This window comes from Leuciscus leuciscus (assembly GCF_965113295.1).
Source record: "Leuciscus leuciscus genome assembly, chromosome: 21".
NCBI classification, from domain to species: Eukaryota; Metazoa; Chordata; class Actinopteri; order Cypriniformes; family Leuciscidae; genus Leuciscus; species Leuciscus leuciscus.
In genome coordinates, this window is record NC_138745.1 from 35,081,296 (window position 1) to 35,095,793 (window position 14,498).

The following is a 14,498-nucleotide window of genomic DNA, read 5'->3' on the forward strand; positions in this document are numbered from 1 at the left end:
CCCACTCTGAGCCCATGCCCAGCCGAAGCCCAACTAGCCCAAGTGAGGCCCATGTGGGCCCCAAGTGGACGTGTTTGCAGGGAATGTTGCTGTATAGTTTTTAAACACTGATAATATTGCTCAGCTTAATGACAATGCATTTATCTCATGCTCTAGATAGAAAAAAAAATATGCAGACAGACTGCCTCTGCTAATTCTAAATTAAAGATATTAATGGATAAATTTGATATTATTGATATTTGGAGGGAAACATTTCCGAACACTAAATCCTATACTTGGAGTAACAAAAATTGTTCTAGACAGTCCAGAATAGACTACTGGCTTGTTTCACAATCTGTTAGGGACTTTAATGTTTCTGTTAGTATTCTCCCTTCACCAATGACTGATCATAAAGCAACTCTTATTCAGTCCCCTCTATCTTCAGTTATCTCTTCTTCAAAACCTAGAGCCTCTTATTGGAAGCTTAATGCTTCTTTGCTTAATCATGATCAATTAAGGAAAAACATTTTATATTTGATTGAATATTACTGGATCAAAGCACAAAAGGAAAATAAATACGGCCTCAATTGGGAACTACTTAAACATGAAATTAGCAAGTGTGCTAGGAATTTTGCCAGCCTTCTAGCTAAACGTAAAAGACTTGAAGAGGAGACTGTCATTTCCAAAATAATGACTCTTTCTGATAAAATGCAGGATGGTTTGTCAGAAGCTGAATTGGCAGAATTTATTGATCTGCAAACTCAGTTAGACTCAATGTATAAGAATAAGGCAGAGGGTGCTTTTATTCGCTCTAGAAGAAGGTGGCTAGAGCAAGGAGAACAAAGTACAGCATATTTCTTCAGAATGGAAAAGAATAATTGTAGAAATGTAACTATTAACTCTTTAAATTTAAACGGTATTAGTTCTGATCCTAAGGAAATCGGCACATTTTGTGCAAACTTCTACTCAAATCTTTACAAATCTAAATATTGCAAAGACTCAGATTTGTCTTTTTTCCAGTCTCTGAAAGATGTTAGGGCATTATCTAATGCAGATAAGAACACCTGTGATAGTGATATATCCATTGATGAAATAATTGAGTCTATTGAAGCTCTTAAGAACAATAAGTCTCCGGGCACAGATGGGCTGACAGCCGAATTGTACAAAAGTTTTGCTCTAGAGTTTGCACCTTTCTTGCTTGAAACCTATTTGGAGAGTATTGCGTCTGAGACACTTCCGCCTACTTTATCACAGGGATTACTTACCTTAATACCTAAACCTAAGAAAGACATTCTTTTGATCGATAACTGGCGTCCAATTTGTTTATTAAACTGTTGACTATAAGATATTAGCTTTGTTATTGGCCAAAAGACTTAAACCGGTTCTGAGTACAATAATAGGTTTCATCCCAAAGAGGCATATTGCTAACAATATACGCCTTGTTTTAGATTTGTTGGACTATGATGATCTGATTAGAGACGAAAGTTTTATTCAATTTTTAGATTTTTATAAAGCCTTTGATTCCCTTGAACATTAATTTATTTTGCAATCCCTGTATAAATTCGGTTTTGGTGATTTATTTTACAAAACTGTCCGTACGTTATACAAAAATGGAAACTGCTCAATTAATCTGAAATCTGGCACTTCTCCAAGGTTTAATGTATTTAGAGGGGTTCGACAAGGTTGCCCGGTATCGCCTTATTTGTTCTTGATGGCTGCTCAACTCCTTACTACTTCCCTGTTGAATAGTCAATTACAAGGGATTAATATAGCAGATAAACACATTATTATAACTCAGTTAGCTGATGATACCACACTCTTTTTAAAAAACGACTTGCAGACCCCTATCGCTCTTGATCTTATCAAAGTGTTCTCAAAAGCCTCTGGCCTTTCTTTGAATTTAGATAAATGTGAACTTCTTCCCTTAAAGTCTTGTTCTGCTCCATTCCTGCACAATATTCCTGTTCAGTCTCAAGTGAATTATTTGGGTGTTATAATTTGTAAAGATGTCAATACGAGGAGAAAATTAAACTTTGATCCAGTATTTACTAAAGCTAAGAAAAAATTTAATTCCTGGCTCCAAAGAGACTTGTCTTTACGAGGAAGGGCTCTCCTCGCCAAAGCGGAGGGTATTTCTAGATTGACCCTTGCTCTTTCTTTGTATGTGGATAAGACATTTTCTGTAAAGGTTAATAGAATGCTTTTTGATTTTTTTATGGAAACACAAAAGACATTACATCAAGAAATCTGTTGTCATAAATAGCTTTGGCGGTTTTCATTTTCTTGATTTTGCCACTTTAAACAATACGTTTAAGATCAATTGGTTGAGGCAGTTTTTGAACGATTCTGATTCATTATGGAATGCTATTCCCAATTATATTTTTTCTAGAGTTGGTGGTCTCCCCTTTCTGTTAGTATGTAATTAGGCTATAATATCTCTAAATTGCCCATCAAATTATCACATTTCCATAAGCAGGTGCTGTTGGCCTGGCACTTGATTTACAAATATAATTTTAGCCCCCACAGGTATTTTATTTGGAATAATGATATCCGATACAAAAATAAGACACTCTTCTTTTCAGATTGGTTTAATAATAATATTATTTTGGTTTCTCAACTTGTAAATTCAAACGGTAATTTGTTTTCTTATTCTGAATTCTTAACTAAATATTGTATTCCTGTCACCCCACGAGACTTTGCCATAGTGATGGATGCCATCCCCAGTGGTGCTATTGCACTTTTGAAAAACTCAGGTGATTCTTTACTCTCTTCTACCTCTTGGATACATCCTTGTGAGACGGCAATAGGGAAGGTCTGTTTTTTATGTAGTCCCTCTCTTAGGAATAGAAAGATTAGACAACTTTTTTCAGAATGATATTATTACTGTCCCCTCTATAATATCATATTGGAGTAATGTTTTTAATGATATTCCTTGGAAGAAAGTTTGGTCTCTATCCAACAAATATTTAATCACTAATAAGGTTAAAGAGGTATCATTCAAGTTGTTACATCGATTTTACCCAGTCAATCTTTTTATCAAAAAAAAAAATGTTTCCTGAGTTGGATTCCCTATGCTCCTTCTGTGGAGTGGAAGACGAGTCTATACCTCACCTTTTTTGGGAGTGTGTTCATGTAGCTACTTTTTGGAAGAAATGTTATCTATTTGTACGTGCTTCTTTATTAGTCAATTTTTCTTTGGGGTTTAAGGATGTCTTATTTGGTTTTTATAACTCTGACAAAAATCTAAAAGACAAGTATTTTCTTGTAAATCTATTTATTTTTCTAGCCAATGTTTTTGTACACAAGTGTACATTTTTGTCTATCAAACCTCTTTTTATTATTTTTTTGCAATGACGTGAAATGTTATGTGGGTACTATCTCTTCTTCCAACAATGCCAAAGCTTTAAAGTCAGTTACATTGTGCACAAAGTATAATATTTATGCTTTTTTATAATGAAAACAAAAAGGGACTCACTCGAGGCATTTCTATCTCTATTGAATTTATATTAATTTATATGTTACCCCTGGATCAATTCTTTTCTTTTTTTTATGTATTATTTTTATTTTTATTTTACTTTATTTTTTGTTGAACTTGCTATTTGTCTACTGTTTATAATTATATTGTTATTGTAGATTAAACTGTATTTGCTGTTATGTAAAAAACAAAAACCAAGCAAAGATATAAAGTTTGTCAGATATTTATTTTATTTAATGCATTTGGACGGAAATGACATGAGTGTGTTGCGAGGGCTTTGTTTCGCTATAATGATTGAACGCAAAACAAGCAAGTGTTTGAGATTTGAGATTTGTTACTTTCATTTTTCCACCAGTGGGTCTGGTGGACCCGCTGCATGTTTGGGTTTTTAATTCAACACAATAAAAAAAATTATGTTAAAATACTTACAATTACAAGCAATATAAACTGCATATATGCTTAATATTTTCTCTTCACCTTTGTTAGATCACATTTAAGAATTGCAACCCTGTGCGGGAATGGCAGGGGTATAGCACATCCTGTGTAATATTAATGTGTAGGGGGGGTGTACAGTGTGTGGTCATTAAAAATGTGTTCAGATATATATTCTTCACAAAAATAAGCCAAGGCCAATGAGTCTGAGTTTGAAAAAATAATTATATATCAGGTTTTTCTTGATAAAAAATGAAAACACCAAATGAGAACGCAGTAACTCGTAGCCCCGGGGCCCAGTGAGGTCTTAATGCGGCCCTGTGTACCAACGTATGTATTTGTATACACACACATATACATTTACACATACTGTATAGGTAACGTTTAAACTGGATGTGTCACCATGTTGATTTGGCTCTCTGTTCTTACCAGTTATCAAATGTGCAATGCTTTGTATATGTATGTCAAGAGTTTTTGTTAAAGGGGTGGTATAATGCCCTTTTCACAAGATGTAAAATATATCTATGATGTCCCCAGAGTGTGTGTGTGAAGTTTTAGCGCAAAATACCCCACAGATATTTTTATATAGCAAGTTAAAGTTGTCACTTTTTGAGGGTTTGCAAAAACGCACCGTTTTGTGCCTGGCTCTTTAAATGCAAATGAGCTGCTGCAGAGGGCGGGGTTTCAAGAGCTCGTGTGTTAGCAGATGCTGTTACCTCACGCAGACACACTAAAATGACAGAAACTGTTCTGCCTTTAATGTTAAACGGAGTCAGATAAGGATGGAGAGACTCAAGAAGAAGTGACAACATGTAGAATGCAACAGGACATCTCTGAATGGTTAGTTGATGAATTTATGTTGCTGATGTGGAGTTAACAATCTTCAATTAGGATATTCTGTCATGATAAATCTATAAATTGCTCATATATGAACTGTTGTGAGATGCACACAGAGTGACTTTCTATTGCATGTGAAAAGATGGATGCTAAAGTTTGAGCTGACTCACAAATGTACTCTTATACAACAACTTTTCCTCTTCTCAACATGGACTGCGTGTTCCCGGGGGCGGGGTTTATGTAAATTCTAGGGTTAGTGATGTCACTAACCCGAGAGGAATGTCGTGTAGTCCCAACCAGCCATTTGTTGTAGTCCTTTTCTTTAAAAGCAAATATCTCCCTTTGCTTTGAACTTTGAGCGTTGTAACTTTGCAGATGTTGTTTATGCTCAAACAGCAACATTACACACTAACTCAGGGCTCGCAAAATCGCCTGCCCGACGTCCCGGGGCTATATCGTTTTCCATTCGGGCTACCAAAATGTATAACCGGCCTGCCCGACGGGCTATCTGAAATACTGTTCGCTTCAGTCTTGTTATCATCAGATTCAGCGCGTTCTTCATCTTCAATCCGCAGTGGCTCCGAGCAGAGCGCACGTCAGAAACAGAGGACAGGGTGTGTGTGTGTGTGTGTGTGTGTGTTCATCTGAGTCTCATAGAGACAGAGCGCAACGCGTCATAATCTGAAGACCACGCCCACCAAGGGGGAAAACAAACGAACTGTCTCCATTGACTTTGCATTGCGAGAGGCTGCCTCCTCGTCATTTCTTGCTTCTAACAAAAGACAGAATAATGCCTAAAAGCTGCTGTGTGACAAGGTGTACAGCAAACAAGCTAAGAAACCCAGAAATAAGTTTTCATAAGCTGTCGACCCGAAAAACGAGCGTTTGAGGACATAAAAGTGGATACAGGCTCGAACGAATGGGTCAATTGTGGGATCCTGACACTCAGTATGCACTAAAAATACACTACGTGTGCAGTAAGTTAAACATTTGGTCACTGGTGAGTCAAATATCCAAATGTCAGTTTTATATATTATATTTCTGTAAGATAAACTATCCTGTGTTGTCGATCAAGGTCTCCTGCAACCCAGTCTCACGGCAATTCGTGATGTGGTCACGTAATTTAATCTATTTTTTCGTGGCAGGGACACGTTAATTTCATTATTTTCGTAACGGCAGCACGATTTTTTTTAACCAATGCATTTCAATTGGATGCATATTTCGTGCAATAGCACGAATCTTGGGGGACACGTTAATTTCATTATTTTCGTAACGGCAGCACGATTTTTTTAACCAATGCATTTCAATTGGATGCATATTTCGTGCAATAGCACGAATCTTTCTCCCAGTGGAACCGTGTCCTGCAGCGTTGAAATTTGACCCAAAAACTCAAAAAATGATGCCAAGGGGAGTCAAATGGCTGCCCCCAGATCATTTTTATATGGCACTACTGGTTTTTGATGTTTAAAAAACCCTCGCAATGATATCAAAGTGCCCGGCTCTGCGCCAAGTTTTAGCGCGTTCATCAGCGGTGAGTTTAACAACGCATATGTAGTGCAACCGCATTCAGCGGTGAGTTTAACAACACAACGCTCAACTGCAGGTACAACGGCATTAAAAGGTGAGTTTAACAACGCTTCAAGGTCCGAGCAAGTCGTTAAAGCGTTTTCTTGTCATAGGAACACTATGCTGGATAAGACGTTATCGGAGATTTGTCCTATCTATTCATAGACAGTGTAGCTATTACATATGGGATGATTATAGTCTCATTATGATTAATACATGCACACACAATTATCCATGTACTAGATACATTTTGTGAATGTATTTTACTAACCACAAACAAATGCCATTTAATTTGAATCTGTGGAATTCGGGATTGAATGAGTGTGCAGCAATTAGTACAAATACAGCCACGTTTGCGAATAAACATGTTCTGTTATCCATTAATAAATCAAAAATCGCTCATTCAAAAATGAATCCGTGCATTTGTGGATCAGAAGACACGCGTGCATTAATTGACATCTTGTTCGAATCGATCGTGTTCGGTTCATTTGGATTTTGAGACTTCCTTTTCGCAGTTTACAGCATTCCACCCACCCACACACACACACACAACTAACGAACATGCAGTGCTATTCATTAACGTGAACACGATTCGTAAATGCGTGTCACTATACAATGAAACAAATGCTTTTCAACCGGTGTATGTAGAATTAAGAATTGCATACATGGGCATCAATTTGTACAAATAAAGTCATGTTTGTGAGTATAAATGTTCTACTTTGTATTAACGTGTGACCATTTCCGCGTGCAAAAAGGAATCCGTGGATTTCTGGACCAGGCGACACGCCTGCATTTATTGATTCCTTGTTCGAGTCGATCCTGTTCGGTTCATTTGGATTTTGAGACTTACTTTCCGCAGTTTTCAGCACTGAAGATCCACACGCAACTGAAAGGCAAGGCAAGCAGCTACCACTAGATGGCAGTCGCAGAATTACCGAGCTTGTAGTCTTCAAATTTATCTAGTTAAAAAATAATGATAATAATAACGTTTATATTAAAATAAGTTTTAATTTGCATCAAGCTAATTGTGTACTGAATTATCGTTTGTCTTTATCGATTGCTTTATTTACACGTTAAATATAAGTGTAGTCACGTGGCTTACGCAATCACCAACCCCCCACCCCCGATCGGGGTCGAATCCCCTTCTAATACTGTCTATGGTCGAATCTAGTTTTGGACAGAGCCATTTTTTAAATCGATTATAGATTGTAGGACACACTGACTTAACATCATGGCGGGACAACCTGTGCCAGCGACTTCAACTGCTGTAAGTATTTTAATAACGTTCAGTGTTTTTTCATTTCTTTTTTTTCATTGATGGTAGCAGTAGCTACTAACATAGTAGTAGAGAACTGCAGCCTAATTTAAATTTATGAAGAATTTTATAAGGCAAATTTTTCGACACATTCGATGAAAGAAAATAGGCCTGTGTGTAGTAAGAGCAGGAGAAGAAAAGTGATTTGACAATAACTAACATAACAATTTTGGACCTTAACATGTTTTTAAACTTGACTCAGGTTAATTGTTTACTGAAGTGCATCGGGGCATATTTTTGTGTTAACTTGTTAATTATATTTTTTATATAGAACACTGTAGAGAGTATGGCTCAGGCCCTTGTCACAGCCATCTCCAGGGAGTTGTCCGCGGGCCACACTCAAAACAATGTTTCTGCACCTGTCAGGCCTCCTCAACGTGCCTCTAGCAACACCTTTACTCCCTCTATTACCCCCTCTATTACTCCCTCTATTACCCCCTCTATTATTCCCTCTATTACCCCCTCTATTACTCTCTCTACCAGCACTGATGCATCTGCCAGAGTCAACCAGGCTTTAAAGAGGTAGAATTATTATATTAACACATTATTTAATGGTTTGTTTTGTACATTTTTGACAAAGTTTTGTATCATATTTTAATTATAATGTAATATTACTCATTCTCTGAACTGAATGCAACTTCATACTTTTGAATGCTGTTATTAACTTGCATTTTCTTAGACAGTTTCCAAATATGTTTAGTGCAAAAACCGACGCAAAGAGAGGCAAAGGTCGCATTCCAAAGACGGTGCCTATCAAGTGCACAGACCTCACAGTCTGTGTTCTGCCATCGCCAACAACCCTAACCCCGAAGCCTACAGTAGAGCTGGAACTGGCACAGGCAGGGTTGGGGAAAAGGGTAGTGACAATTGCAGAGGACTGCAAACATATGGATGTAAGTGGTTATATGTCTGATTATTTGGTATATTTGAATGCTTTTAGTATTCAAAAAGCTATATGGAATGTTGACATTTGTTCTATTACCTGGTGTAAATTTGAAATCTTATGTTTAACTTTTGAATGAATGATCTATTTATAGATAGTAACAATTATGGAGGAAGAGTTCCCCAAACTTCAACCACTACAGGGACGGTGGATGTTTTATAAAGCAACTGGTAAATATGGGGATTTAGAAGTTTGAAGAGCTCAGTTAATTAATGATCATCTATCAATTTGGATCCATTCATTAAATACAAATTCTGTTGCAGGAGGAAGTGGCCAGAGAAGAATGACTCTCATCTCCATGGACACAGAGGGTTACTCTGGTCGGCAAATTCGGTCTGTCTCGAACTGTGGAAAAAATGTCCTTTTTTTGGTGCCCCTTCAGGAGGAGATGGACACTCAGCCTCTTCCCTACAATTCAGCAGAATTTGCAAAGATGCCAAAGGTGCCCTGTGTCACCTGCAACACCACCATGCCACTGCAAATGTTGGCTTTGCATGCCGAGGAGTGCAAACTAAATTCCAATGTGAGTTTTTTACACATCTGCACCAATTGTGAGTTTTGTATAGCCATATTGTCACAGCAGCAAAATACGTTTTTTATTTACGTTACACACAATTTGGTTTTTATTTAAATAAATATATTCGATCCACAATGACTGTATGTGTACATATTGTGAAACATGTTCACACCAATGACAATAACTTTAACTAATAACTTTAACTAAATGTAACTAATGTAACAGAGGTTAATATAATTTTGAAATGACAGGAGAAGATTGATCTTGTCATTGTGGAGGATGGTAATGACAACTTAGAGGAGGAGGTCACAAATATTGCTGCAGGTGCCAGAGATGTTTCCGAAGACAGCCTTGCGGTAATGCTTATTTCTCAAATTTGATTGCATTTAAAACAAGACTTACTTTCCTGCTAACTTTTACAATTTGTATACATTTTCTTGTCATTACAGATGTGCCCTATATGCCAAAAGGAGTTGCCATTGTCTGTATTACCTTATCATGGCAGTTTATGTGCTGAGAGGTATAAGTTGTGTTTTTAAAATTAACTTTGATATTTGCTTGGCACTAAAATCTTATTATAAGGATTTATGCAGTCAAGACCGTGGTTTCACAGACAAGGCTTAAGGTGGTCCCAGACTTAAAGACAACTGTTTTAACTAAAAGCGTATCTTAAAGGGATAGTTCACTTTAAAATGAAAATTCTGTCATTATTTACTCATCCTCATGTTGTTTCAAACCTGTATGAATTTCTTTCTTCTGCTGAACACAAAGGAAGATATTTTGAAGAATCTCGGTAAACAAACAGTTAACTGGAGCCATTGACTTCCATAGTAAGAAAAAACTTGAGGGTGAGTAAATGATGACAGAATTTTAATTTTAAAGTGAACTATCCATTTAAAATATGTCAGTGCCATACTTTAAATATGTCAAGTAATGTGTTTTTTTCTAAGGCATTTTTATAAAAGCTACTTAAATGTCCTAATTGAACTAAGGCCTAATCCTGGCTTAATCTAAATTCTGTCTGTGAAACCAGGGGCTTATACCATGAAGCCGGTTTAGGTGGCTAGCCAGCTGTGTTTCAGTTTAGTTTCCACCAACCCTGGGTTTTAGGTACTAGTATGAAAGTAGCTTGGCTTTAATAGGAGTTTGTCGCCATGGTATCTTACGCTGCATGGCTAACCTGCTCATGGGCAGGTTATGTTCTGGATTTGAGGTCTCAGACAGAAGTTTGACCAATCAGCTGTGGGCAAAGTGACACATCTGATGCGATAAAGTCACTCCACCTGTTTCTGCTCCAAACTAAAGGTCACTACACAGCAATTGATTTTTAAAGACAAAATCCTGTGGCTTATAGTAATGCAAATTTAGAATAATACATTTGTATCGTTTAAATATTATTTAAGTAATTATTATACCGTTAATCAATCAGGTACAATTTTTGTTCATATATTATTATTATGCAGAGTTTAAATTAATACATATATAAAGGTCATATAAATACGCTTTAGAATCAATAGATGAAGCTATAAAATGACTACATGTTCAGTTCTCTCTATACCTTTATCAACTGTATAAACTAACTTCACAAATTTTACTTGCACTGATATACAGTAGCGAGACTTTTACTTTTAGTCATCCTCTTATAGACAGCTGTTTTCTTCTTGCTGTGTAAATGTGTTCAAATTCTTAATATTTTAATTATTTTATTTAATGTGTGAATCGCGCTGCTTCTCTTGCGAGAAATGAATCGCAGTTTCACTCTTTCCCAGCATGCGATTGGCTGTTCGGTAGTTTGTTCAACTAGCATCATGGTACAGGCCCCAGGTCAATATGTATACTATGTTAGGCTATACTTGACATTACAAACAATAAAAGGCATGAATTCAGTTGTTATGAAGGCTTCTATGACCCATAGTTCTAAATGCTTGTGAGATGGATGGAGTAGGATTGTGCAGAGCACAACAACATAAACATTAAATTCTTTACAACTGCATCAGTGTTATTTGTAAGTTAAATGTTTTGTATTTTCCTTTGGTCTAAGATCATTCAGTACAAGTGTTTTTGAAGATGACATGGAGCAGCCAGGGCCATCGTCTGGAGGTCATTTATCCCGTATTTCAGGACCAGCAACAGAAGGTGAATTATACAATTGTGAATGTCTACAGTTATGGTCATACATTTGTGAGGTAATTAATAATTACATTTTATTGAATGGTATTTTATGATGTACATAAGTGAAAATTGTTGTATGCATTTGCAACACTGTTGTAAATTAAATGTAAAAATGTTTAAAAATGCATAAAATGAAAAGTTCTGTGACTATTACAGATTGAGGTCATCTCAATGCTACTACGCTCATACAATTCGAATCAAATGGAACTTGATCTTACATAAAACTTTAACTTTATTTTGACTAAAACCTGTATACATTTTATGACTCTTGTTCTTTATAGGGGCACATACTCAAAAATAGGATGAATGTATGGCTTGACTACATATGATATGCAATATCTCATGGGCTCCAACTATAATTATCCAACTACTTATCCAACTATAAGTCATTGTCTATTTAGTTTGATAAATTATTTTTAATGGTTCTAATTATTTTCTTTCTTTTTTTTTTAGAATGGAAAACAGTGGAGAACCCTCAGGAGGCTGTACAGCTCTTCTTTGAGCATTTGCGTGAAGGAGGTAAAAGGCAGCCAACCCTTTTTCTGACACTGGATTCCAGGGATACTGATGAGGAACGGGACAGGTCCCTCATTTCATTTTACAAACAACAACGTGAAAAGAACCAGTGGGCTGCTCCATTTAACTGTCACATTCAAGGTATCAAGTTGATGATGATGTTTCTAAAACATATTAGTCAAATAAACAATTTACATCTCTAACACAGATATGATAAAAATATAAGATTTAATTTTATAATAATTGATAGCAATAGCATTGATACATGATGCTGAACCTGTACTGTAGGGAATAAGTCTGCATAAACCAGTAAAACTTAATCTATGATTATTATTTATTAATGGAACACTAATTCTTCTTTGAATATTTGGTGTTTTGTAGGAGACGCTGCAATTGGCATTGGAGTGACTAGACATATCCTGTCAACAGCAATTGCTAAATTAAAGCATGGATTTAAACTGAACTATGGTATGAAATATTGCTAATGCAGTTTTCACATAATTTAGCAAATTTACAGGACTATACATCAAGTTAAGTGAAGAAGTACATTTATTTAACAGCCATTTTAGGGTCCTCATAGAGAGTTATGTTTTTTGGCAAGCAGTATTTTTTGTTGTTGTTGATGGCCTGAACTGTCTAAGGGCCTGAACAATGTCTAGTAAACAGAAAATCTAATTTACCTTTAATACGAATCAAGATGTATCTAGCATTGCTATATGAATCAGACACAACATTATCTAGCAATCTATGTTTCTCAATCCAGCTTTAAAACTGGTAACACCTTACAATAACGTTTCTTTAGTTAACATTAGTTCAGTTAATTCCAACATTTACTAATACATTATTAAAATCAAAAGTTGTACTAACTATACTGATGTAGTACTCGAGTCCGGTCTCGAGACCGATTTCTGCTTTCTCGGACTCGACTCGGACTTGTTCCTTCAAAGACTCGGTCTTGACTCGGACTCGGCATAGGCGGTCTCATCCCCATCACTACTAACATTAAAAAGATTAATAAATATTGTAAGAAATGTATAGCTCATGGGTATTTCATTTTAGTTAATACATCAACTAATGTTTACAAATGAAACCTTATTTTAAAGGGTTGCTGTAAAAAATCTCAAAATAAAATTTAAGTTTTGAAAAAAAAAAATATATATTTTCAAGCTTGTTATGGTGAGTAATTTTCTAATTGCAATGTATTCTTATCAGGAAATGCAGCAGAGACCACTCTGTTTGAGGGGGAAATAGACCACCTTTTGCCCTCTGCATCAGCTGTACTTGTTGAGAGTGAACTTTTTGTGATGGCTGGAAGAATGATTGGCCACTCGTTAATCAATCAAGGTCCTGCTTTGTCAGGCCTAAGCCTGGCAATAGTTCATTCTTTGACAGGGGGCACAAAGGACACAGCTACCACAAATCTCTGTTTAGAGGACTGCCCAGACATTGAACAAAGGGAGACGATTCGTCTAGTGAGTAAAGAAAATTAACCTGGTCTTTCAACAGTGTTTTGTGGTTTCTGATGAAATGCAGACATCTAAAAAATAGCTGCTAATTCTGTGCACTAAATAATGCTTGTATTTTATAGCTGCTGAAAGATGAATGGACTGAGGATGAGACTTCACAAGTATCCAACCTTTGTTTGGAGTTTTACTTTGCAGTGCCAAACAAGAGGAGCAACAAGATGCTGCTCTTCCAACAGCTTCTCACTCATGCTGTAATATATTCTGTGTCCTCCTTTTTTGTCCTCAACAAAACTACAAAGTTAACAAACTTCATCAAAGAATCTTCTAGTTTATTATACATATTCATACTACTTATGATTGTTTTTTATATTATATTATTATTTGTATAATACTGGTTATTATTATCTTAATTTACAGGTCCTTGGCCGAGTCGGTGCTCAGCTAAAACAATTAAAAAAGGGGTTGAAGGACACTGGAGTCTGGCCACTTATCAGCTGTAGACCAGATGTGTTACCCCTGCTGTTCCCAAGAGAAAGTGAAGCTGAAATCACACCTGAGGTAAATTGTCAAAATGTGCAGAATTATAAATTCACTTAAAAAAAATATTTGTTTTGGACTTTGGTAGCATGACTTGAACACTGAATTCATATTTTTTGGAATTACAGATGATCCTGCAAGCCATCCAGTGGCCCCAACCACATCATACAGAAGACAGCGACGACAGCGATGCTGACGACATACAGCCTGAGAAACTTAATCTCGTTACAGGCCTTTTGAGAACCTTTGTTGAACATGGTAAATTTTTGTCTAATAAATAAAATATTATTTTTTCCTGTTATATGTGACCATTAAACAATAACTTATTTCTATCTCTTTTTTGTCTTAGCATCACCCAGCAACCTGAGGAAACTTCTCAAATTCTGGGTTGGATGGGAAGTAGTGCCACGCACCCTCACGCTGGAAGTAGTTCAGTCCAGTGGACCAAACCATTTACCAAAGGCATACACTTGTCAAGAGCGCATTCGCCTGCCAGATCACTATACCTCCCTCTCAGCTCTCACAGCTGACATGATGGTATGTCTGCAGTCTGTGGACAGTGGTTTTGGCCTTGTGTAGATGTTTATAAATTTCTTAAATCTTTTTTTTGATAATGTTGCTTGTCTATTAAATATGGCAATGTTAAAATAATATAATAATGTTTAATTTGGGCCGTTCACCCATTTTTGTGTTTTACATTTTGTAGTTTAATGAGATAGACTTAATGTTCAATGTGATATGGT

General features: G+C 36.3%; 1 protein-coding gene across 1 annotated transcript; it reads left to right on the forward strand.

Moving 5' to 3' along the window:
• The first annotated feature begins 6,481 nt into the window (after positions 1-6,481).
• On the forward strand, positions 6,482-14,495 carry LOC309485184 (uncharacterized protein). The gene is made up of 15 exons (XM_082151893.1): positions 6,482-7,556; positions 7,876-8,126; positions 8,284-8,497; positions 8,642-8,717; positions 8,811-9,070; positions 9,316-9,420; positions 9,514-9,584; positions 11,106-11,200; positions 11,690-11,893; positions 12,134-12,220; positions 12,965-13,224; positions 13,341-13,469; positions 13,636-13,776; positions 13,884-14,013; positions 14,105-14,495. Exons 1-15 carry the CDS (start codon positions 7,521-7,523, stop codon positions 14,332-14,334), a joined length of 2,289 nt encoding a protein of 762 aa, XP_082008019.1. The 5' UTR covers positions 6,482-7,520; the 3' UTR covers positions 14,335-14,495.
• The last annotated feature ends 3 nt before the right edge of the window (positions 14,496-14,498 follow it).